Genomic DNA, 26237 nt, shown 5'->3' on the forward strand with positions numbered 1-26237 from the left:
AATTCATTAAACTGGAAAAATGAATCGAAACTAAATTCATGGATAAAAAAAGCTGTAATATGAGTAGATACCAAGAAATCTCCCTAAAAAATAGAAAGCAAATATAGGTCTTAAACCACTTGATCTGTTAAACAAACACCCTATTCGAGCCAAACTGATGAGCAGATCGCTCCCCAAGCTTCACAAATTGAAAATTTTGTTTGAGAGTTTTGCTAGCAGCTGAATCCACAGATGCCTTTCAAAATCATGCAGCACATTTGTCATATTTCACCCATCTCTTAGACTTTATAGTCTTCCAAAAGAAATTAGGGATGTCAATTTTACCCATTTACCCAAATTTTCATCTACGATTTATTAGATGGAAGAAATTTTTTTACTTGTTTAGGTATTCAGGTAATTTTAAACGTTAGCCCATTTTACTCCATACCCGATTAAAAAATTACCCAGTTATATATAGGGGTTATTCAGTAATTTTTTTAGTGAATGCATATTCGAGATATTTTATGACTCGAGCAAGTTTTCAAAGATTTAAAATATTTTTTAATAATTTTTATAAATTTCTAAGTAATATTTGTTATTATTTCGTTTATTTACCTGATAACTCATTTCACTATTCAATAAACAAGTAAATAAACGGCATATGGAATAAGATAAAAATAATCAGGTAAATGGGTATACGGAATGACTTTTACATAAACAGAACGATATATGGAATAGCTTATTCCATTCGGTTTATTTACTGTTCACACCCTAAAAAGAAATCTGGAAACCAAAAAAGGTTCACACAAACTTAACTAAAGTCAACAATCATGGGTAAGTCTGTTGAAGAAGACCACTTACAAGTGATACAGAGGGTGAAAGCTTTATTGCAATTTGGGTCAAGGTGCGAATACAGCTAACTGTCAATGTTCCATTATAGCTGGGCATAACCCTGAATGACAAACCAAACAAAAAGTGAGAAAGAGATAGTGTGTGTGTGTGTGTGTGTGAGAGAGAGAGAGAGAGAGAGAGAGAGAGAGGAGGAAAGAGAGAAAGGTTTTGGGTGGGAGTGTAAGATAAAGAATATTGAAACAGACAAACCTGTCAAATTGTAGCAGTCGATCAATGCGTTTGAGAATAGAAGGCAATAACATCACACCCTAAAAAGGAGTGAAAAACAAGAACTTCTTTAGTTACAATCGCAACAAAAATAATAGTTTGTGCCCTACAAAAGGTTTTCAAATAGCAATGCAGTAGTAATTCAAAAGGACACCAATTCCAATGTATTTCTTCAATTAAATAATCCACCCAATCATTTGAGGGCTGACCATGAATTAGATACCTAACTCCTCAACTTATAAAGTCTTATATAATATGCTTCTGTCTTTAATGTTTTGAGAAATTTGATGTAGATATAAAGCCAAAAAACTACAAAAATGAAGTTGAGGGCCAAAGGCTACAATATGAGTAATCCAGTTACTATTGTCTCAACTCTAAGAAATAACAGGTTTTCAAGTTCAAAAAGATGTAGCATGTACAGGTGTTGTTTTCTAGTTGCACAAGAGAAGAAAGAGTACATCCTGTTGTTTGAGAAAGGTCTCGTGGACTTTTTTTTTTAGGAGTAAGGCGAATTTTATTCAAGGCAAAAGCCTAGGAACAAAATACAAGCTAAATAGGAGTGAGGAATGATACAAAGAGGGATTGGATGACCAACACTTATTTAGCAAGAGAGTCAACCAACATGTTGGCTGATCTCGGATCATGATGCCAAACACAACCAAAATGAGTAGATACATCAATAATTTCATGAAAACACTGTCAATGCCATCAAGGGGTGTCTGAAGACTTGAAGCACCACCCAATAACAACACTTGAATCCCCTTCAATCTACAAGCTACCACCAAGGTGTTCACTGAAGATAAGGAGGACATGTCTTAGGACTTGAAGCTCGGCAGTAGTAGAGTGTGAAGCGCCTAAAGGGCCAGAGTAGGAGGCTAGAGTGGCACCCTCATGATTTCAAAGTACTCCTCCAACAGCAAGACCAGGGAAATCTAGTGAAAATTAACTTTGTGACTCCATAGGGAGGACCAGTCTTCTTTGGTTTGGACATTTAAGTTAACATGGTTAGAAAACCAAAAAAACTACAAAAATAAAGCTCAAAGACACAACCCAACAACTACTGTCTCAATTTCAAGAACTCCTGGTTTACAAGTTCGAAGGGGAATTCATTTAAAATAAAAACCGACAAAACTATCTACATGTCTGAAAACAAGATGCCATGAGAAAGAAAAACAAAATTGGAGATTGTCTGTCACATTCAAGACCAATGAAGAAAACAGAACAAATATCAGGTAATCCAAATTGGGCGAAAACATAAACGAAGAAATCACATAATCATTAGAAAAGAAATGATCAATAGCTGCCACACCTGTTGCCCAAATTCTAGCTCACCAATGGACTGCACCAAAGCAGCCAGCCAGTAAACATCAGAGTAAAGATTCCCATGGTTATCATTGTACTGAAAAGAATTTAAACAAATTAAAAAAATTAAAATCCATTCATGCAAACACCTGAATATGATTCTAGACTACAATCTGTGTAACTATCAGTTTGCAATGCCACTAAACCAATATCAACCGTTAGCAAGCATTCAGTCATGGACACCAATCCCAAAAAGAACAATGATCGACATGGAGATAGAAGAACACGGAATACTTAATAACAGAGCAGTAAACAGTAGCAATGTTATTCTTTTTGAGTGGTAATGATTGTCCTAAATGAAAAATTACAGAAACGCACCTATTCCAGCTTGATAGAAGCTGTAGGATAAAATACAGTTACTATAAAGATAATACTTTGATATGGCAACAGTACAAAATTTTATTTTTTAGATAAAAGAGAACAGGATAAGTTACAACAATTCAAAGAACACAAATATAATAATAGAGATATATAAAAATTATAACATATATTTTAAGAATATAGTATATGTGAAATTTAGGTCCAAGGTTTATCCTAAAATGACCAGTCAAGTTAAGAAACCTCTTTCCCAACTAATATACTCAAAATCTTTTTATTCGTTTATATCTATGTGAGACTATTATTTAATACTACCTCACGTGTATGGACTATTGTTTAATTCTTCACCTTAATGTGGGGCCTCTTTGTGGCTTCTACAAGTGGACAATTTAGGTGAAGCCAACTAATAAACACTCACTCTAACACTTTGCACAATTCAGGTCTGCTGAAGAGATAAGGTTTTTGTCCGTCAATCACAGGACAATGAAGCTCTTCTTTAGTTAAATCCTTTTCTTTAATTTTCCTTTTCCATTGTCCCTGTTTTTCTTTCTGTCCTCAACAAAGCTCCAGTTTTTATTCATTAGTTTCTTTTTTTTTAGGAAAGGCACAATGTTATTCTTTAGTTTCTATACTATTTAGCATATCAAACTCAACTTTCTCAAGGCGCATCCCTGGTAAAGTTTCATATTCTGTTTCTCAACTTTGATATCAAAGCCTGTCTGGTGATCCTATATTCAAGATTTGTCGTCTAACCATCAAGATTAACTGGGACAAGAGCACAATAGTTTGTGCAGGGGCGTCTCTATCCTGTTTGCAAACTCTCAGGTGGCATTATCTTCCCCACAAAGCAACAACTACGGCTCCAACTTGACCTCATCCATGTTTGTTCTCCATTCCTCTCTCAATTCCTTCTCAGTTGTAGCAGTTTAATTCTTCTTCAGTTCATTGCTAGTCTCATGGAGAGGACATTGCAGCTCTTGGCAGAAGCTGAATCTGCAAGAATTAGTTTTTTTTTTTTTAAATGGTGAGCTTTATTAAGGACAAATCTCATGTGCTGCCATCGTTGAATTAAGGATGCTGCGCCCCTTAATGAAGGCACTCTGATCCTGGTGAATGATTGTAGGAAGAGTTGCCTTAAGCTTGTGAGCAAGTATTTTGACAATGATTTTGTAGGCGATGGAGACAAGACTAATAGGTTTGATGTTTCGTGGATACTCCACAACAGTCTTCTTGGGGATGAGGGAAGCACCCATGGCTCGATAGGTGATTCCCTTGTGGAAGAAACTTCGAGTCATGCTGAGAATGTCGTCTTTTATGATTGGCCAACACCTATAGTAGAATTCACCGTTGAATCCATCCAAACCAGGGGCACAATCAGATGGCATACCTAGGACAGCTGCTTCAATTTTTTTGGTGGAGAAGGGAGCTCGAGGAGTGATGGAACACAAGAGGAAACTCTGGAGAATTTGATGTGTTGGATTGGTGGGCGCAAGGACATTCTTCAGTATATAAGTCGGTAAAAAAACTAATAATAACATTTAGTAATGGAGCTCCTATCCGAAGTTACTTCATTGTTGATGGACCATAAAGTAATTCAGTTAGATCCACATTTGGCTAAGGCAATGGCATGGAAGAACTGTTAGGAATTAAATGCCCTAATTTCAAACTAACAAGAGCAATAATAATAAACGTGGAAGGAGGTAAAAAAACAAACACGGAAAAACACAACAAGATTTATACAGGTTCACCTCAAGGTGAGACTACGTCCTGTCTTCTGTCACTGCAGTAATCCACTATGAAGATGAAATAGTTTACCAGAGAAATCGTACACTTACAGGTGTTTCTCTCTAACCTCTCAGGCTGCAACTCCAACTCCTTCTAGGTGATGATAAAACCCTAATAACGGCGCCCCTCAATTATAAAGAGAAAGTTAGGGCAAGCACGATACAAGAGTAAAATTCCCAAACTACCCTTAATGAAATAACAGTTAATATATCATGGACCGGGCGATCCGCGACCAACTCAACGTAAGCTATTAATTAGGCTCCACAACTTAACAAGAACTTGGTGTTTCCTGCATCCTCAGCCAACCATCAAAAGTCAGCTCTTTGCTTCCACTTAATGCACTCAAGGTGGGATATGGTCTGGAACTTGTTAAGGAGGGAGACACAGCAGGAGAATTTAGTAGGAGAGAGCGGATTTTGTTCTTCCAATTCATCAAGATGGAATTGGGACAAGAGAGATACTTTCTCGGGTAGATTAGCAACATGACAAGTTATCAGGTAGACTACCTTTTAGAGCCCGAAGATGCCAACCAGCAGCCCCATAGGTGTTGGTGGAAGACCACCGATTGGAGAGGAACGAGTCGAAGTCTTCTTCCAAGAATTTTCAAAATAGAAGGACTTGGTTCCCACCTTCCAACTTTGGTATCCAGTTGAAATGGCTAATGATCATAACTTGCTCGATTGAGAACTTTGCCAATAGCATTTTCATAGAGCCGAAGGTGATCTTCATTAGCTAAGAAACAGTTGAGCTCGGAGAGAATGGGTTGTGACTTCCCATTCGACCATGTGAAAGATTTCTCGAAGGTGTTGACTTCATCAAGCTCGCAACAATTTATGAAGTCGGCAAAACCCCTCATGGAGGAGGAGATACGGGTTGTTCGAGGAGATTTTTCATTGCAAAAACGGATAACACTGAAGTCACCCGCAAAAACCCAAGGTAGATGCTACTACTAAGTTAAGAAAAGGAGCTCCTCCTTGAAGGACTTTCCTTCCCAATATTTTTTAGGGCCATAGACCTGCCAAGCACCAAATGCTTTTGGAGAAGTGATCACATAGTCCGAGTACAATGAGAAAGGATCCATGAACGATATCATTGACATCAACCAGGTTTGAGTTCCAAAGGATGAGAATGCCCCCAGAATGGTTGGTTGCATTCACAACCACCTAGTTGAGAGTGGGACGGTGCCAAAGGTCATGAGCAGTTAGGTCGTCCATACATTGGGCCTTGGTCTCCTAGAGAGTGATGATCATTTATTCTTAGGTTTTGGTTTCACAGCTCCTTTGTCTTCTAGAACACCAAGTAGTTCTCCTTTGTAAACTACCCCCATGATTTCCACCAGCTCCATCATCTGGCACCAAGTCTCTTCATCATATTTGTGCCTCTCAAATTAAGTTCAGCAACGAGTTTGTAAGATCCTTCATTAGGCGGGGGGAAGATGGGACTGGATCTCGATTGCTGGACTCCCCTTGGAGGAGTTGTTGCTGGGTTCCTTTTCCTTTGGTAAGTTGCAAGGCGATTTGTGGGGGGGGGGGGGATTGTTTTATGGATGATAGATTTTTGGGGTAGTTTGAATATGAGATTTTTGCGGCTGATCAGATATGCAAACTCTTGAGTCTGAATGGGGGTCCAGAAGCGAGCTGGGATGTGGAGCAGAGTGGGAGATTCTCCATTCCATGAATAGGAAGATGCAACGGGCAGTTGGTAGGCGTTAGAATGGTGTTCGTGCTTACAGAGCTAATGATAGGGGGAGTTTTTTTTGCAGGGCCGCAGCAATGTTGCCACAAGTTCAAGGAAGGGGAGATGTTCAAGATGTTGATAGTCAAGTGACCCATCATAAGGTCCTCAATAGACATGTTAGAAGGTGATTGGGTAAGTGGCAGAGGGTTGGTGGGTGAGGCAGGTGCCTACCAACAGCTGTTGGGTTGACAGGCAAAGGGTTGAGGGTGCCATTAAGATTGGACAAAGCCTTGGGATGGGGGTTCAGCTGGTCAACGAGGTTGGAATCTTTTGGTTCTGGGTGAAGATGGAGGAGGGTATGTGGCAACTTGAGACAAGTAGGGAAATGGACATTTCTGGCAGGCTTTTCTAGGATTTGTCAGCTACTGGTATACAATTCTGTTTGTCAGCATGTTCAGTTGGTCCATGAACAGGTTGGGATTTGAATTTGAAATGGATGGGCGGGAGGTGGGTGAGTTATAGGTTTCCATGTCCAAGTAAATCACAAGGATTTGTGCCTCATATCTAATCACCAAGAGATCCTAGTTAGATTCCTTGCTCCGATACACTAAGTTTTGCAAATTTGTGCCCATTGGTGAGTTATCAATTGACAATGTTTCGGAGTGCTATTAGATAGTGTATCAGAGCAGACAAACAAAGCATTGCTGGACTCTAGATCTTTCTCTATTGGAAGATGTTGTAGAAAAATCAAAGCTGTCCAAACCAGGACAGCAACAAGTTCTCCTAGTTTCATGTATCACCAGCAAACTGAGTGTCATGCTATCCAACACCAGGCAATCCAAGCTCCCCTTGTTTCAACCAGCAATTGGCTGCAATGCCTAAAAAGAAACATGTTAGAAAATACATCCAGGGTTATTTTAGTTATTTTACCCCTAGGGGAATTTTGGTCATTTTGCCACTTAAGTGGATAATTTTCTTTATGTAATCTTATTCTACATGTTAAATTATATCAGCGGTTAAATTTTCATGCACATAGATGTGTAGTTAGGGAGATATAAGGAGATTAAGGTTTATTAAGTGTATAGGGGCATTTTTGTAATTTGAAACTCAAAACACTTATTAAAGAAGTCTAGGAATTCGTGCACTCTTTAGAAAGTTCTTCTTCTCCTTCCTCATTTTTCTCTCAATTTTCTCCTCTTCCTTCACCCAATCTTGATTTTTACATGGTATCAAAGCAGTAGATCAATGCTAGGAGCATTCTACTACAGAGTCTTGCCATTTTTTAAGAGGGTGACCTGCTATAAGAAGAAAAACTACAGATTTTTTATGCTGGTTCATCAAAGTTAAGCTTTTTTTTCTTATTTTCTCTGTCATAATCTTAGGGTTGCAGGTTTTTATGAATCATTAAAGGAAATCGGGTTTTTTGAGATCTGTGTCACCCAACTAGTGTTGGATTCCTATGTCATCACCCAATTGATGACATCAACCCTAATTACTACTACTTTTGCATGATCTTGGTTGAAATAGCTATGAATTGCTGGTTATTGAATGGCTGAAGTGTTAAGTTGTGGAGTCTAATTAATGCCTTATGCAGAGTCAGCACGCAGATCGATATATTGACTGTTGTTTCATTATGGGTTGTTTGAGGATTTCACGCTTCCATTTTGGTTGCCCTAGTTTTCTCCTAGCATTTGGGGGCACCGTTATTCGGTTGATTGATGATCAAGAGTTGTGTGAGAGAGAGGTTAGAAAAAAACACAGAGAGTTTGAGTGTGCAATTTCTCTTGTAAACTTCTTTTTCATCATAGCGAATTATTGCAGCAGCGGAAGAACAGGACGTAGTCTCACCTTGAGGCGAAACTATACATATATTGTGTGTTCGTGCTTGATTATTTCTTCTTATGCGATTATTATTCCTCTCGATAGTATTGAATTAAGGTGTCTAATACCTAAAATGAAGTGCGCACATCCTATTTTTGTGCCCTAACCCTAATTTTGCGAGTGAAACCCACCTTGGTGATAAATCTAGAAATTGTTGGAAGCTTAAATTGGTTATTTTGTGGTCATATATCAGTATTATGGCTGAGACAAGAGAAATTTATACCCCGATTAGAGAAACTTATGGGTTTGATGGAAAGTATACCAGCATGATTACTTCAAAAAAAATTGACGGGGCCTAACTCTCCTAATTGGGCTAAGTCTGTCAAAATGTATCTTATAAAAAAAAGTTAAAGTTAATCCAAGATGATCCCCCAGTGCCTCCATATGTAGATTGGGAGGTAAAGGACAGTCAAGTTATGACCTGGGTTGTCAATAGTATTGATTCTACTCTTATAAATCAGATGATGAATTATGAGACACCAAAGGCTATGTGGTTGTCTCTAGAATCTTTATATGCACTGGAGAGTAATCTCTCTTGAGTTTATGAGTTGTATACAAACTTTTTTGGGTTGAAAAGAGGAAATTGAACTGTTACAGAATATTACAGTGCATTCCTTGGAATATGCTAGGAGATCAACATATATCATCCATTTACTATGGATGAGAATGAGCTAACAAAACAGCAAAATTAGCTGCTAGTTGCAAAAATTTAGGATGGTTTAGGTGCTGAATTTGATGCTATTAGAGCCCAAATGTTAGCATCAGATGAAATTCCTACTCTCTCTGCCACTTTTATTCGGATTAAGAGGGCCGAGAAGACTATTGTCCTAGAACAGGTAAAGGATGTAAGATAACGGAAGGCACTGCTCTTAATGCTTCCAACACTTCTTCCAGACTTGAAAAATGCAGTAAAGTGCTATATCGGAAACGGTACCTCAACAAAATTCTAGAATGATTGGTGGACTGGCCAATCTTGCCTCAAAATTAGCCATGAAGCAATCTCTAGCCTTTCTGGTAATTTTGATGCTTTCATCTCGGACATATGGTCAGACTGTGGGGATTGGAATTAAATCTCAGAAGACATCTCTCTGATCCTGAAGCCATTCTGGCCTCCAATCTCCTTGCAAGCCTTCCCACAGTGAAGCCCAATAACGCAGATGATACTTTAATTTGGACACCGTGCTCACAAGGGTCTTTCTCCACTGCCTCTACCTACAACTTCCAATGCAACACATCCACAGCCCATCCAAAACACCTAGCGGCCTCAGCTTGGAACCTTCTTGGCCCGCCACGTGCAAAAAATTTCATTTGGACCGCCTGCAGGAATAAAATCTTCATCTCTGACTCTTTAATTCGGAGGGGTAACCAAGTCTAGGATCCACTATGCCCTTTCTATAAAATTGCCCCAGAAACAACCAATCACATTCTCCTATCATGCCAGTTTGACCATTAGGACTAGACCTCTCTTTTAAATAAAATTGGGCTCCAATACTGTGCTATTGCAAATCTATCAGCTACTATCCTCTCACTTATTGAATCCACTGAATGATATTTCATTTTCTATGAGTAACTTCAATTCCAAAGAAATATTTTAGGGAGCCCAAATCTTTTGTCTGAAAATGTGTAGTCGAGTACTTTTTAACTTATGCAATGCCTTCGAGATCATCCCCATATAGTATAGTATCATTTACATAGACCACCAATATAACCACACCAATCTTCCTCTTGAGTAGGAACACACAATGGTCACTACTATATTAAACTTCTCAAACCATGCATGTGAACTCTATTTAAATCCATAAATAGCCTTTCGTAGCTTACATATGTTACCTATCTCCCCCTGAGCAACATACCTAGGAGGTTGCTCTATTTAAACTTCCTCATGTAAATCACCATACAAGAAGACATATTTCACATCAAGCTGAAAGTAGGGTCATCCTTTATTAACTGCCACAAAGACTAAGATACGTATAGATGTAAGTCTGGACATTGGTGAGAATATCTAAAAAACATCAACACTGAAGGTTTGTCTATATCCCTTTGTCACCAGTAGTGCCTTGTGCATTCAATAGGGCTATTAACATTATATTTTGTAGTATAACCCCAACGACACCCCATAATAGCTTCCCATACCGATGGATCACATAGACGTCATATTCTCGAAGACATTAACGCATTCATTTCATCTCTACATTGACGAACTCCTTGAAGAAGAGCACTAAGTTCAGCAGTGGAGTTTGCAACAACTATTGGCCCCGAAAATGTGAATAGTTGGAGTCCTTCATGGTTTCTAGCAACTTCAACTTCTTTTTGTGATGAGGATTTTATATAAAACAAATAAAAAAGGAAAAGGGAAGAGAAAGGATTATTAAGATTTTTTAGAGGTTATTATTTTCACTTCTTTTAACATTCATTATTTCAACATTTATTAAATTGGTCATATCCTCTGGGAACTATGAAAAGAAAGAAATAGGAGGAAATTAAAATTCAAATCGTCCCCCGCTGAAGTTATGTCTAAACAAATCTCGGGCCAAGTATCTATTTGGCTTCTTAACCGAAAAGATTTCAGAAACTTTAGCGGCACCAACTTCAGAGAAAACTGGCAGTTAGTTGTTGGGCTCTCACAGCCCTCTGGCCCATTGAGCATGGCTATTTGGACCTCACCACCATTGGACCACTTCAAGCTTAACTTCGATGGGAGTGCTCTCGGCTGCCCTGGTACCACGGGCTACAAAGGAGTTATACACAATGCAAGCGGCGATCTCCTCTTCTCTTATGCGGGCCCCCTTGGAAACTCTGACTCCATAACAGCTGAACTAGCAGAACTGCTAAACGGAATTAAAAAATTTTCAAATCAACTCTCGGGTCCACTCTGCAATAAAGGCGACTCAAAGATGGTCATCAATTGGTGTGCAAAATCCATCAGGCCCCCATAGCGTCATTGGGATATGCACTCGAAAATATGTAATTTTATTTCTCATTTGAATTGTAATTGGAAACACATTCCTCGTTTGGCCAATCACTTGGCAGACACTCAGGCTAAGGCGGGCATTTCTCTCCAACACCTTGTTGTGGAGGAAGGCCCTCCGACCTAGGTTTGTTTGTACTTTGTTTTCTCTTTTATAATCTATTTACACACTTTTCAAACAAAAAATGCTTCCAACACTACATCAGCCCCTATAGATTCCTCTAGATGTAGAGGTAGAGGCCGAAGTAGAGAACGTGGTGATGGTAAGTCAAAAAGGAATCGTGCTCATTGTGACAAAAATAATCACTATTCTGATAGATGTTGGGTTAAGTTTGGAAAGCCTACATGGGCTAATTTTACAACTCTTGATAGTGGAAGTGGGAGTTCAGATTCTTCTATGTCAATTACACCGAGTGCTCCAGATGAGATGCAACAATTGATACAGTAGTAGTAGTAGTAGATTGCTCAGTGCATGGCCAAGATCTCTATTGCCTCGACCACAACATTTGTAGCTCGTGCTTCCATCCCAGTTCCTAATTCTACCAGTATTGACTCAGGTATGGCAGCTTATCATGTTCACTCGTCACCGTCCTAGGTTCTGAACCTCCATTTAAAAGAGTATATTATCATTGCTTTCCGATTTAAAAGAGTTTATGTGTGTCAAACATGTTAATCTTGCAGATGGTTCTACCTCTCTTGTTCAATGAGTATGCAATTTTTTTTTATAAAAGTAATAAAGTATTAACACAGAAAAAACTACAAACTAAGGAGTAGGCAATGTTACTCCTACTTCCTTTTTGTCTCCTCAGTCAACGCTTTTTGTTCCCATTTCCTCTCAATTTGTTGTCGGTTAGTCAACTTAGCCAAGTCAATGAGTCGTTCTCTCATATTTAATCCTACTCATTGTGTTTTTTAGGATCTCGCGACGAGGAAGACGATTAGTTCCGCTTGTGAGAAAGATAGGCTATACTACCTGGAGAACTATCGACAAAATAGTATTCGGGCATTACATACAGCAGATTCTCTTCTATAGTGGCACTTGCGGCTAGGTCATCTGTCTGCAACAAAATTGACTCAAGTCTTTTCAGACTTTCCTTCGAGTTTTTTCTTTTTAGTGCGAGTCGTGTCAACTGGGCAAGTATCACAGAAGTTTGTTTCCGATCTCGACTCATAAAACCAACCATCTATTTGAGATTGTACACTCAGACAATTGGGGCACTTATCCTGTGACTAGTCAATTTGGTCATAGGTATTTTATTTCCTTTATCAATGATTTTAGTAGGTGTACATGAATTTACCTTCTTAAGGAAAAATTTGAGGCCTTTGATGTATTCAAACTTGTCTTCAATGAAATAAAAAATCAGTTTGTTGCTTCGCTTCATATCTTGCACACTGATAACGGCCTCAAGTTCATGAATCATAAATTCCGGGTCTTTTGTCAAGAACAAGGAATTATTCATCAAACATCGTGTATCTTTACCCCTCACAAAATGGCATAGTTGAACGTAAGAACCGCCATTTACTAGAGGTAGCTAGGACAATAATGATATATATGCATGTGCTTAGGGTGATGCTATTCTTACAGCCTAATTTTTGGTTAATAGAATGCATTTGTCTGCGTTAGAAGAAAAAATTCCTATGCAGGTTTTTTGCCGTCCGCATCATTATTTACTATTTCTCCCTGCATGGTTGGAAGTGTTTACTTTGCTCATGTATTTGGTGTCTTCCAGGGATAAGTTGTTTGCCCGAGCAGTTAAGTGTATATATTTTGGGTACTCTCGCATACATAAGGGGTACCAATATTTTTGCCCGTCCACTAGAAAAACATTTCTATCTACTGATGTTACTTTCTTTGAGGATGTACCATTCTTTTTTTCTGTCTTTACCTTTTGATCATGTTGTCTCACCAGAGCCGGCACCAGTTATCCCTATACCAGTTGATGAGCCCGTTGGACCATCATAAGTTGTCAATGTCGAGAAACCATTACAGGTATATAAACGCCGGAAGAAAGTATCTCTCTCACCGGACCATGACACTAATTCATCTCACGATCCAAGAGATAATGATCTACATCCTCCTATTGCACTCAGGAAGGGTGTCAAGAAATGTAAAGGTACGTAGTATCCGTTATCTCTATTTGTATCTTTTGTTCCTTATCTAACTCCTATAAAAAATTTGCCTAGTCCATTTCTATTTGCACTAGCCCTTCTTCAATGCGGGAGGTTGTCTTGTCTCCTTATTGGAAGTAAGTTGTGGATGTTGAATTAGATGCTTTGATAGAACGGGGCACTTGGTAACTATGTGATCTACCATTAGAGGACAAAGTTGTTGGTTTTCGTTGGGTTTATACTGTCAAGTATAATGCAGACGGTCCTATTGAGCGGTATAAAGCTCGGTTGGTTGGAAAGAGGTAATACTCAAACCTTTGGTATTGATGTGTTTGAAACCTTTTCGCTTGTTACCCGTTTGTCATTTGTTCATATTTCGATTTCAATTGTAGTGAATCAGGGGTGGTCCATACATCAACTGGACATTAAAAACACTTTCTTATATAGTGATCTGGAAGAAGTAGCATATATGGAGCAACCTCCAGGGTATGTTGCTCAGGGGGAGACACAAAGTATCCAGACTTTGATTTATGGGCTGAAACAGAGTCAACGTTGGTTTGAAAAATTCAGCTAGCTTGTGGTATCTATGGTTCTCGAGGAGTCGTTGTGAATACTCCTTGTTTGTGATGAAGAAATCCTCTAGAATTCTAATATTTTTGGTTTTTGTAGATAACATTACATTATCTGGGAGTGATATTTTTGGTATAGAGGATTGAAATCCTTGTTTGTTTGCACATTTTCAAACTAAAGACTTGGGACCATTGAAATACTATTTAGGCATTGAAGTAGCGAAAAGTAAAGAATTGTGATGACACAACGTAAGTATGTCATAGATATGCTTTAAGAGAATGGTTTGTTGAGAGCCAAGCCAACTAATACCCCAATGAAAGTGGGACATGATCTCCATGATGAGTAGAATAATGAATTAAATGATAGAACACAATATCGGAGGTTAATGGGAAAGTTAATTTATACAATGTCCTCTGAAAGTACACTTAGAAGTGTCACAAATAATTTTAAGGTATTTTAAAGGAGCACCAGGAAAAGGTCTTTTCTTTAGACCTAACAATCATATAAAGATAGAGGCTTTCTCTGATGTAGATTATACAGGGTCCAAATTGGACAAAAAATCAAACCTCTGGATATTGTGTCTTACTAGGAGGAAATTATGTTTGTTGGAAAAGTAAAAAGTAAAATGTTGTATTCCGATCTAGAGCAAAAGCTGAATACAGAGCGATGGCTTACATAGTGAGCAAGTTGACATGAGTTAGGTCAGTCTCACTAGAGTTGGGTTTCAACCAGGATGAGCCGATGAGCATATTTTGTGATAATCAGGCTGTGATCTGTTATGAACCCAATAGTAGGCTGAGTCAGGCAGAGACGCGCGGGCTGAGTCAGTTACTTAGTCATTTAGTTTACTTTTCAAGTTAAATGCCATGGAGGGGCAAAATTGTAATTTTCTCTTGAACCTTGTGGACATGAACCCTATTTAGAGGGGGAATGGAATGAAAAGAAGGAAGTCTGAATTTAGGTTAAAAGAGAGGGTTTGAGTTCTACTAAACGAGCTCGAGGGTTTTCAAGCTTCCCTTCGGCTTGATTTTCTATTTTCTTTTCTTCTTCCGTACGAATCGTCATGTTAGATCCGGGGACAATAACACGATCTTTATTGCAAGTAACCTAATTTTCCATGAGGGGACTAAACTTATAGAAGTGGATTGCCATTTCATTCGAGAAGCGGCAATGAAAAATGAGGTAGTAAGTTCGTTTGTTTGGTCTAGACATCAGTTCAGAGATGTCTTCACCAAGGCACTTGGCAAGAGAGAATTTATATCATTTTGCAACAAGCTGAGGCTCCTAGATATATACGCTTCAGCTTGAGGGGGAGAGAGAAAATACATCCAGGGGTATTTTGGTCATTTACCACATCAGTGGTTGATTTTCTTTATGTAATCTTATTTTTCATGTTAAATTATATCAGTAATTAACTTTCATATACATAGGATGTGTAGTTAGAGAGATATAAGGAGATCAAGTATTAAGTGTATAGGGACATTTTTGTAATTTGTAACTCAAAACACTTATTTAAGAAGTCTAGGAATTCGTGAACAATTTCCAATGAAGCCTTTCAGGCTCTTCAGAAAGTTCTCCTCCTCCTTTCTCCATTTTTCTCTCAATTTTCTCCTCTTCCTTCACCCAAATCTTCGATTTTTACAAAACACTTAGAAACTCCTTCGTCTCCCCTTCTAGATATTGAAAAAAAAAATGCTAACCTTAGTTAGTCATGTTTTTGCAAAAAACAATTGTAATCTTTTGTGCTCTTTAATAAATTCATTTTCTCAAAAAAACAAAAAACAAAAAAAATTGCAAAAGTATAGATTGTTAAACCTCCAGTATTTCTTTATATATCATCTTTTTCTATACCTTCGGAGCAACTCCTATAGACCCACTACCTACATAGAACAAAATTGCGCCTAACATCCGGTGTGAGTCTAGTTTAATTCACTCAAGTGGTATTTTTTTCTAAACTACGCTTAAAATAGTGTGTAGTCTCTTTTCTTCATACCCTAAAATTGAGTTTTTCCACATTTGGAATTGAGCAGAATTCTTTTTAACTTTGACTGTTTTGACCGATTTATGGAGTTTTATGAGAGGAAATTTCATAAAATTGTTTCAGTTCAAAAGTGTTTTAGTTCTTTTAGTTCTCTATAAATTGTTGTTTACTTTGTTCCTAATTAGGAGTTCTATTTTGGGTTTAACTAGGACACAGGTATTTTAATTTTACTCTAATTCAATGTGTTTTTCTATTATATATAGAGGACCAATGTACTTAGTTTAACACAACATTCAATGAATACAATTCTCCCCTAAATTTTCAGCAAGGTTCAAGTTCCATATCGAAATGACTAACAAAATTTTTTTTTTTTTTAAATGATGCGTTGTTTTTTTTTTTTCCAAATTACTAACAAAGTTAATAAGCCTTTTTCCCAACTAATAAACCCAAGATTTTTCTACTCATTTATCTCTATGCAGGACTATTCTTTAACATTCCCCCTCATGTATGAGACTATTCTTTACCAATACACTCATACAATAATTAAAGAGTAAAAGGCAAGTTTTATATAATGAATTGAAGATATTTGTTCTTTCTTCGGCAGTACAATCTCATGAAACATGGCCAACATAATTGTTTGACAAATGTCTTTCTAATCCACTTTGCCTAAAGTTTACTTTCTGGATTGATATTAAAATGAGTCTTACATGTTAGTTTAAATCAACTATGTTTACATGCATGCAACCTGCATAATTAGATGTTTGCATAGAGAGAAGGAGAGAGAGCAATTATCAACAGCAACATGTACCTTCAACAATTGTAAAACAAACTCAACTGCTTCTTGTGGGCTTTTATGATCTGTCGCCCTAACCATTGCCACTGCATGTGGAATAGCCTAAATGGTCCAAAAGTAAACAATGAATATAAAATAGGATGAAAATAAGATGCATCTTTTTGAATAGGGATGCTAAGAACCAGTATTAACTCAATGGGATCATATTAGCCTAGTAGTAACAATAACTGTTAATGTAAATAGCTCCATTTAATACACTGACAATCTCCCGAGTAGGAACATCATTTGAGGGAACTTAGTTGGTCTACACATTCAAATGAACAAATCGGAAATAAGCAGAACCAAACAGCATTTCCTCTGAAAACAAATAAAGAAAGAGAAGTTTCTTTTGAACAAATTATTCAGGTTAATTAAATGAAAAACACCACTCATAAAAAATGAAAAAAAAATTGAAAATGAAGAAAATTGGCTTTCTGATGTTCTTATTGTGGAACTTTTCCTTTTGATGATCATCAATTTTGGCATTTCGTTTATCTCTGTATTTGTGCTGTGAAAGTGGCTCTACCCGCACTGTATTTTTTACATTCTCAAAAAAACAAAAAAAAGCAAACAATGATTAAAAGAACAGCATATCTTGCAACAAATAAAACTTGAGGTCCTAACATACTTATATTAATGCGATCTCACCATATTACCTGAAGGACAAAGTATTCTGGAAAATCATGGAAATCATTTGGCCTGGCACAAACAAAAAACATAATTCTCTCAGAAAATAAAGTAAACAGTAGGACATGGTTATGCTAAATTTTAGACCTTTACAATATACAAAACATTTCACGAGAGTAATTTCTTTTTCTTTTTTATTGAGAAATGGGAAATGAGAGTGAAGTTAACCTAGGTAACCCAATTGTTGCATCATATCTTCTACTCTTATAAAAACTTAGCAAATTCTGCAAACCAGTCCAATCGGTTTCCTGAAGAAAAAAAATAATAATAATAGAGAGATTTAGCTATTGCCAGACAAAACGACGAACAATAGCATACAAGCTACATGAATCAATTGTATACAGAATAAAACTACAGGAGATGAAAATGAAAAGATGTTTAATCGTCTGCAAAACATTTCCAATAACTTGCAAGGGCATTTTTTTTTTAACAGAGAGAAAGTGTATTCAGATCCTAAAGTATTGGAAGTTAAAGGAATTAATTATATAAAAGACAAGGCAATAAGAAAACCAAAATACATGAAAAAGGAAACAAAACAAAGTGGGAGGGCAGTGCCAACAGCTGAGTAGCTGTCCATTCACCCCTTCCCTTGCTAACCGTTGCTAATGCATCAGCTGTGCTTTTTGACACTCCTACAGGTATGAGACCAAGCATGGTGGAACGACTCAGATGAGTCAACCCACAACTCACTTGAGTCAACTTGCCAATTCATGTGGACAGTTCAGATCCGATGGTTGTAACCACCCTAAGTAGCCGAACCACACTGGAATGACAGACTCTGGCAGTTCAAGGACGGAATCAGGCGGCTTGAAGTTCCCAACCCATGTCCCTCATCCTGATCATTGTCTCCTATATAAAGGGAGAACTTCAAACAGAGAAATCCTAATTTCACTGCTGGAAAACCGGATCCACCCCTCAGCCGTCGTCTATCAAGTCCCACGGCTGTTTCCATGATGGAAAACCCTTTTTTTGGGTTGATCTAGCCTCTGATCTCGCCAGAAAACTAGTTTCCTTTCATTTTTCTTCATTCTCAATCCATTTCTATGATTTTCGGTGTTGCCACTGTCAGATCTCCATCCCTGACTCACAACAGAGGCTGCTTATTCAAATCTTCTTCCCCCTTCTTCAGCTCTTCCCCCAATGAGAATTGAAGGCAAAAATTAATCTTTCTCTACATTCTAAGTTAGGTTAATGTTATTAAATTATGGTTTCATTAATATGATGGATATTTTTTTTTTTAGAAAAGATGATTTTATTAAGAAACAAAAACCACAAGGCTACAAAAGCTCAAGGGAGCAATCCCATAATAACAAGAGATTGGAGGGAAGCTCCTTTTTTAGCAAGGACAAAATTTGCAAATCTCGAAATGATAGAGTACAATCAAAAAGTGAGGCAATACTCATGATCTCGTAGAATATGTCCCAATGGCGCCAAAGGGGAACAGAGGCATGAGCGCACCAGCCAATCACGACTTTGGAGTTCGCTTCAACATGGAGAGGGCCACAACAATTGTCACAAAAGATGCGGAGGACATGGAGAAGGCCAAGAAACTCAGCGTTATTTACTAAGGTGTTGATGCTTGGGGTGATGATGGCAGCTTCCAGTGGCCAATATTAATGCTACAAGGTTCCTTTTGGACGACATTATGCAGCGCATGGGCTTCGGAGACGGATGGAGATTTTGGATTCACAGTTGCATCTCCTCGGGCTTCTTACTCTCTGCACTTGAATGGCACAGTTTGCGGTTTCTTTTAGGGTTCTCGTGGCATTCATCAAGGTGACCCCCTATCCCCACTCCTCTTCAACATTATTATTGAGTACCTGTCATCGTTCTACTTTGCTCGTAGTATCGGTTGGCTCGAGGCTGTTTCTGACCAGAGTTGTTTTGACATTCCCTTGCTCCAGTTTGTGGATGACACTATCTGTTTCGGTGTTGGCACGCTTGATCAAATCCGCAACATTAAGGTTGTCCTTGGCCTATTTGAGATCACTTTTGGTCAGAAGGTTAACTAGGGGAAGAAGACAACCATCATGGGCTATTATATTGAGTCTCCCCTTCTTCAACACATGGCAAACACTTTAGGTTGCTCGGTTGCAGTTACCCCTTCTCACTACCTGGGTCTTCATCTTACTAACTGTTGGCCCAGGATGGGATTATGGGCCCCGATCATTGAGTGGCGACTGTCCACTTGGAAGGGTAGGATGCTATCTTAGGCAGGTAGATTGATTCTCCTCAATTGGTGCCTTGCGGTTATCCCAAACTATTTTCTCTCTTTCCTGTCATGCCCCTCCTCCATCAGTCGGCGCATTGACATGATCAAGAGACGCTTCCTATGGCGTAGCACTGGAATCGAGTTCCATTACCACCTTGTCAGTTAGGATGATGTTTGAATGCCGAAGTCCTTGGGCGGTCTTGGGATCAGACGCACCAAAGAATAGGATCAGGCCTTGCTCCTTAAATGGTTATGGAAACTCAACTCCCCCTCAGGAGCCTCCTAAAAGCCTATGGTGGCCTCTAAGTTTCGATGTCTTTGTGATAGATGGATAACCAATGGCAGCAGACACCACCTCTCTTCTATCTAGAAGGCCATGTCTCATTTGTTAGCCACATTTCGTGATGCTATTAGGTTCTTCCTTGGGGATGGCTCTAGCCTTCACTTTTGGATGGATTGGTGGTCGGGTGATGGTCCTCTTGCCTCTTCCCACCCAATTCTCTTTCAAATCACCTCTTGTCATGACCTCTCAGTCTTTGATGCATGGAGGAACGGCTCATGGGATCTCTGTCTAGGACGAGGCCCTACTGATGTGGAGGCCATATCTGCTTAAGATATGATTGATGGTCTTGACAGTGTTAGGATTCGACCCCTGGCAACTGATCAACTGATCAAGCTCCTTTATGACTGCGGACGCTTCTCTGTCTCCTCGGCCTATCGTCACCTTATGGGTTGGACACAGCCTCCTGCCTCTCACCAGGCTGCTTTTGCTTGGAGGCTCTTGGCTCCTCCAGATTCTCACTGCTGACAATCTTATCAGACGTGGAAACACTGCTCCTGACCCTCTTTGTTCCCTTTATGGGGTGGAAGCTAAGACCATCAGTCAACTTCTCCTCCGCTATGCTTTTACTTGGAAGGTTTGGACCTCTATGATTGACAGCATGGGCCTTAGTTTCTACACCCCCCTAACTTGAGCACCATGTGCCGTTTCTCATCTAGCACTCATCTCCCTAGCCTCGGCAAGCTTTTGTTAGTTGCTTGCGTTGCTTACATTCCATGGTGCCTTTGGACTAAAAGGAATTCCAAACAGTCTAATTTTACCTCGCGCTATGCCATTGAGGTGATCTGCATTGCTACGGGCCTTATCTCTACCTGGATTCGCACTCGAAAAGAATTTGGTAGTCTATCAAGTACCCCTTCCCACACCAATTGGAAGATTATTGCTCAGATGTCCATTCACTCAGTGCACCGCCAAGTTGATATTTGGAAGCACCCCCCCTTACATCGGATATTACAAACTCAACTTTGATGGCAGCGCTTTTGGGAACCTGAGTTTGGCTGGATTGGGAGGGGGATGTCCATTCCCTCAGTGCCCCCCCCCGGATATTACAAACTCAACTTTGACGGCAGTGCTTTTGGGAACCCGAGTTTGGCTGGATTGGGGAGGAGGGGGGGAGGTAATTTTGGTCCTTGAGGAACTGCTATTATGTCATACTCTGGTCCTCCCCGCGTTGCGGACTCGATCACTGCTGAGCTCTCTAGCCTCCTCCACGGGCTTCGCATCTACCATGATCGCTCCAAAGGTCCACTGATCGTGGAGGGTGACTCCAAAATCGTCATTGGCTGGTGCTCCACTGCCTCCTCCCCCCGTGGCATCACTGACAGTTTTTCTTGATATTATGGATATTGTTTCTACTACCTCTTGTACTTGGTCCCATGTTTTTAGATTAGCCAATTCGGCTGCTGATTTATGTGCCAAATTGGGTCCCTCCCTACAATCTCTTGTTGTTAGGGGAAGCCTCCCTTGATGTACTCTTTTCCTTCCTTCGTAATAAAATCATCATCATTTCAAAAATATTATTTTTGAAATGATCATTTAAAAAATATTAATGCTACAAGTACTCATCTATTATAATTAATAGTAAAATACTAATGCTTAATATTTAATAATTATGAATAAATAAGCGTTAAACGTTAATTATTAATGAACTAATGTTACTTGCTGGTTAATAATAACTAAAATAGTTGCCCTTTCTAAAAAATAAATATAAAAATAATAACTACAATGGTAATGATTCATGTAATTACTAAATAAAGGCTAATAATAAAGGTTAACAAAATACACTAGGTTAATAATTAATAATTAAAACTCATTGGTTTATGACCACTTTTTGTTTCCCAATTGACCCTCCAACCTGTTAATAAAAGAAGTAATGTCCAAAGTGATGAATGTCAGGAAGAACCCTATTCTTTCTTATGCTAGTCCGGTGGGCATTGCCAATTCTAATACTGTTGTTCGGCCTCCAAATCTTCAAGGATCGTCTCCATGGCAAGTTAATCATTGAAGGCGACTCAAAGACAGTTATTAGTTGGTGTTCCAAAGACAGCTTCCCCCCTTGGCGCCACTGGCCCATCACTGATAGTATTGCTGACATTGTATCTTCTACTTATTATAATTGGAATCTCATTCCTAGATCACCCAACTCTTTGGCTGATAACTTGGCAAAATTTGGAACTTCCTAGCAATCTCTCATTATTTGGGAAGGCTTCCCTCCTTTGTAAATTGTTCTTTTGAGCTTTTGTCTTAATAAAAATCAACATCATTAAAAAAAAAACTAGGTCAGGAATAATGTACCCCCTAAAATTAGCTTATCTCTTCAAGCAGACTATGAAGGACATGATTGGCTCCAGACCCTTCAGTCAGGAAACCATCTCGCCAAAACCTCATTAGAGCCACAAGAGAGCAGTAGGCGGTTCCATCTCTCTGTAATTGATCACATGTTTTTCTCTTTGTCTCACCCCCATGCTTTCCCTCTTGCAACACATTGAGATTCGTCTTTTCTTCTGCCATTCACTTATCTCACCAGTTTTTTTTAAATGTATCTCACCAGTTGCCATTCAAAAACAATATCCGCAAATATAATATGTAAAAGCGAAAGAGAGAAACAAGTCAAGTAAATGAATAGTTTCATTAAGATAAAGACACCCTCAATAGACAAACTTACACAAAAGAGTTAAAGACCAAAGTAAAGTACCTCAGAAGCCGTATTTGCCAAAGCATATGCTGCATCAATTCTAACTCTCCAAAATGCCTGCGCAGCAGAAGATAATTAAGAATGGTTTCCCACCAGTCAAATGTGTATGTATATATTGAATGTTGATTACACATGCACACACACCCCTTACACCTGGTGAGACTTGTAGACATCACACTATAAACCCCCATGTGATCATTGAACCAAAGGCCCAAGTCACAAATATAAATAACATACAAACATACATATATGTATATATATATATATACACATATACATATATATACATATAAATAAATATACTCATACATAAGAAAAACATTTTAAAAACTTGAAGGAAACAAAGACAGAAAACAAAAAACCTTCGAGTCAATGAGAAAATTGTTAAGAGCATTAATGACTGAAAATGAGTGAGGGGACAATATCTCCAGAGCTGCAATTGCCTGTGCCTGAGCAACTACATCTTTATCCTTCTCCAACTGGTTGATCTGAGTAAACATGGCCAAATTTTAGAAATAGGTAAATATCTCATGATGCAGCAAAAACAAAAAAACATAGATCTAATTAGTATCAAGACTGCAAAGCAATTAAAGAAAACTAATTTAGAACATAAACCAAACAATGTAAAGCACTTCACAAAAACCAAGATAAGAAGTACTCTAACACAGAACCTGAATAGGGTCATTGCTTATGAAAGGGAACTTTTCAGAGATCCATCAACTCTAGCAAATATCACAAGCTGAAAATCTCTGTGGTCATCAGATGACTCTCTCCACAGAGACTCTTCTCTGTGGAAACTCAACAAACATGGTCAACTTCAGTTTTTTGACAGGATAATATCAGAGTCAGGAAAGGTTGCTGTTAGTGCGTCATTTGTTTATGAAAAGGAAAGTCAGGAGGGATTCTTTAGCACTGAAAAATTGTTTCTTTTGAATGGCTTATCTTTAGCAAATATCAATAGCTGAAGATCATTATGATCATCAGATCACGATCTTTGTGGAGACTCTTCTCTATGAAAACTAAATTACATGATCAATTTCAGTTTCTTGATGACAGCATATCAGAGAAAAGAATGGTTGCTGTTGATGGGCATAGTTATACATGAGCTTCACTTCTCAGGCTAATTGTTTGAGACTAAGAATTGTTCTGTAGGAAAATAGTGCCTCAATGATTTGGGCTTAAAATGATTCTATGATTATTATTTGAAACAACACTTTCTAAATTTAGCAAGTCATTTTCAGAGGAACAGACCCAACCTTAACATTATATCAAAGCCAACCCAAGCCTGTGTGTGTTCCGTATGACCTATATGTTTCTTCTCCATGGCCTGTGTATGCCCACTAGGTCTGAGCCAAGATGTCAATTGCGGCATAGACACAAGAGATCTCCACTGGAAAAAAAATTCCACCCATCTATAGTTATACATGTGCACCACCTCAGGCTAGTTGTCAGTGTAAGAATGTTGTATGTTTTTTAGTTAGCCTCCTAACTTCAACTAGTCTTTTTGGGAATAACAGACTTAACTTTAACAGTGGCAAGCTAAAATTTTAGATGGTTCGCTGGGAAGGCAGTTCAACCCATGCAAGTCTTTTACCAGCTCTTTAGAGCTATCAAGGACTTGGATACATTACTGGAAGCCATCAAGCCATAGTTGTAATTTTGGATGGAACCTAAATCTGAGCAATTTCCGAGACTAGAAAAAAGTCACTTCAGCTAGTAAGTTCTCAATTTTTGAAAGCCCTTACTTTGAAGGCCAAAATGATTTGGAATTTGACAGCGTAAGGCTGGTTTGCAGATGCATATTTTTTATCCCTATGGACTTTACATTCTCAGCTACCCATGGAAACTTCCAACCTTGAACCGTGGAAAAGTCCCCTAGGTTTTGTTCTTAAATTTTGTGCGACCAATGGGAGAATCACGACTCTTGAACATTCAAACAAAAAGAGGCACCCATGATCCCAATTTTCTGTGCTGTCTCTATTTTTTCTCTATAAGATATTGGCATCATTAGCAGTTCCAAATTCTGTACTGTCTCTTTCATTGCTGTTTGGTATTAGGTAGCTCCTAAGATCTGAAGGTAGGGTTGAAAGATCTCCGATTGATGGCAGCAGGGTATGCTTAAATTAACGGCATTGACTACTCAAAACCGTTTTCCAAGTGGCCAAGCTTGACCTAATTGAGTTCCTTATTGTTCATTGCTGCTCAATGCAACTAGAGTTTACATCAACGCACATAATTAACATTTTTTAAATGGTGACATACATGGGGGAGTATACACAGATTAACTACCAAGATTTACCAATGAAAAAATGCTTAAGTTCAAAAAAAAAAAAAAAAAAAAAATCATCTCATGGACTGATGCATTCTTCTTGGGCTTGGTTTAATAATTACGCACACAGTGAAGATGTAAAGTGGATCATTTTCCCATTGTCTAACTTTCCAGTTTTTGAGCTGTTTCGTCAAGAAAAAATGCAGGATAAAATGATAGGGTGGTTACTTCTAAATTCAGAGATATGTTCACAAATCCATTAGCACCTCCTCATCACACGTGTGTTCACCTAGAACTCACATGCACCCTTCTGGGGAAGTGATTGAGCATTGATTCTTTTCAATAAAGCTCAAATCATGAGTTTTATGCTTTATTCTTTTATTGCAAGTGTAATCTTTTCACAGAAAAGTAAAATTTGTGTTTATTAAGAAGACAAGCAATGGGTAAGTTCTCATGGCAATAAAGGTAGAGAATATAAAGTGATAAAGGTGAAGTTGGATATTTTATTGAGCAAATTATACACTCAATTCTTAGATGGTCTTATGGCTTTGGGTTATTTACTCAGTATCCCAGTTCAGCTATTAGAAGGAATTTGCCAGATTTAATATTTACTCGCAGTTCTTCTCCATCTCCAGTGATTTCCTGGTCTCCTCCTCCACCTGGTCATTTCAAATTTAATTTTGACAGCAGTTTGCTTGGTCATCCAGGTCCAACCAGTGTAGGGGAAGTCATTCATGGTCATGCTGGTTTGGTTCAATTAGCTTTTTCAGGACCTATTGGGCAGGTTAATGCCCTTCAAGCTGCAATCCAAGCTCTTCTGCAAAACCTTAAGCTTTATGTTGAGAGGTTTCAAATCCTCTAGTTGTCGAAGGGGAATCTTTCGTGGTCATCCTGCAGCTTTATAGGTCATTTATCCTTGCATATCATCTTCGACATGTTATGATGAAATTGATTTGTTTAGCATCTGGATTAGATGTTACTTGGACTCATGTTTTGTGCTTTGCAAATAGTCCTGTGGATACAATAGCTAAAGATGGTGTTTTGAGAGCTTGTATTACTATTGGAGATTCTATTATCCATGGAGTTTAAAGACTGTCGTCTCCCTTGTATGAAGTAATTTCTGATCTTCTAATAGAAACTTCACCATCTTTATTTTTAAAAAAAGGGTGAAGTTGGATAAGACTTGTTTGCATCAACATATTCAGGCAAAGGATTTGGGGATCATTTCGTCTTATGTATTGAGTTTTGTTAAGGAATAGTCCCACATAGATTAGTGAGTACAAAGAGCTTTAGTTCATTAGCTGGGAAAGAGGTTTCCTAAGTTAGCTAGTCATTTTGGGATGGGCATCCTAACATGGTATCAGAGCCGGTACTCATATGTGGACCTACACCTAAATTATCCACTTGTAAAGCCACAAAAGAGGGCCTACACCTAAACTATCCACTTGTAGAG

The 26237-nt window shown here is 38.4% G+C and overlaps 1 protein-coding gene across 1 annotated transcript in view; it reads right to left on the minus strand.

Moving 5' to 3' along the window:
• LOC137952033 (transcription initiation factor TFIID subunit 2) overlaps positions 1-26237 on the minus strand; it is a 69351-nt gene that overhangs the window by 14423 nt on the left and 28691 nt on the right. The window contains exons 15-22 of the mRNA XM_068799094.1: positions 22878-23003; positions 22516-22572; positions 17437-17516; positions 17238-17280; positions 16558-16644; positions 2408-2497; positions 1081-1139; positions 841-931 (exon numbers count right to left, since the gene is read on the minus strand). Coding sequence (XP_068655195.1) covers positions 841-931; positions 1081-1139; positions 2408-2497; positions 16558-16644; positions 17238-17280; positions 17437-17516; positions 22516-22572; positions 22878-23003 — 633 coding nt within the window. The remainder of the gene's footprint in view (positions 1-840; positions 932-1080; positions 1140-2407; positions 2498-16557; positions 16645-17237; positions 17281-17436; positions 17517-22515; positions 22573-22877; positions 23004-26237) is intronic.

Source organism: Aristolochia californica, unplaced genomic scaffold (assembly GCF_029961685.1).
Source record: "Aristolochia californica isolate CCGP_79_NKW_82.1479 unplaced genomic scaffold, dmAriCali1.0.hap1 SCAF_1, whole genome shotgun sequence".
Classification (NCBI taxonomy): Eukaryota; Viridiplantae; Streptophyta; class Magnoliopsida; order Piperales; family Aristolochiaceae; genus Aristolochia; species Aristolochia californica.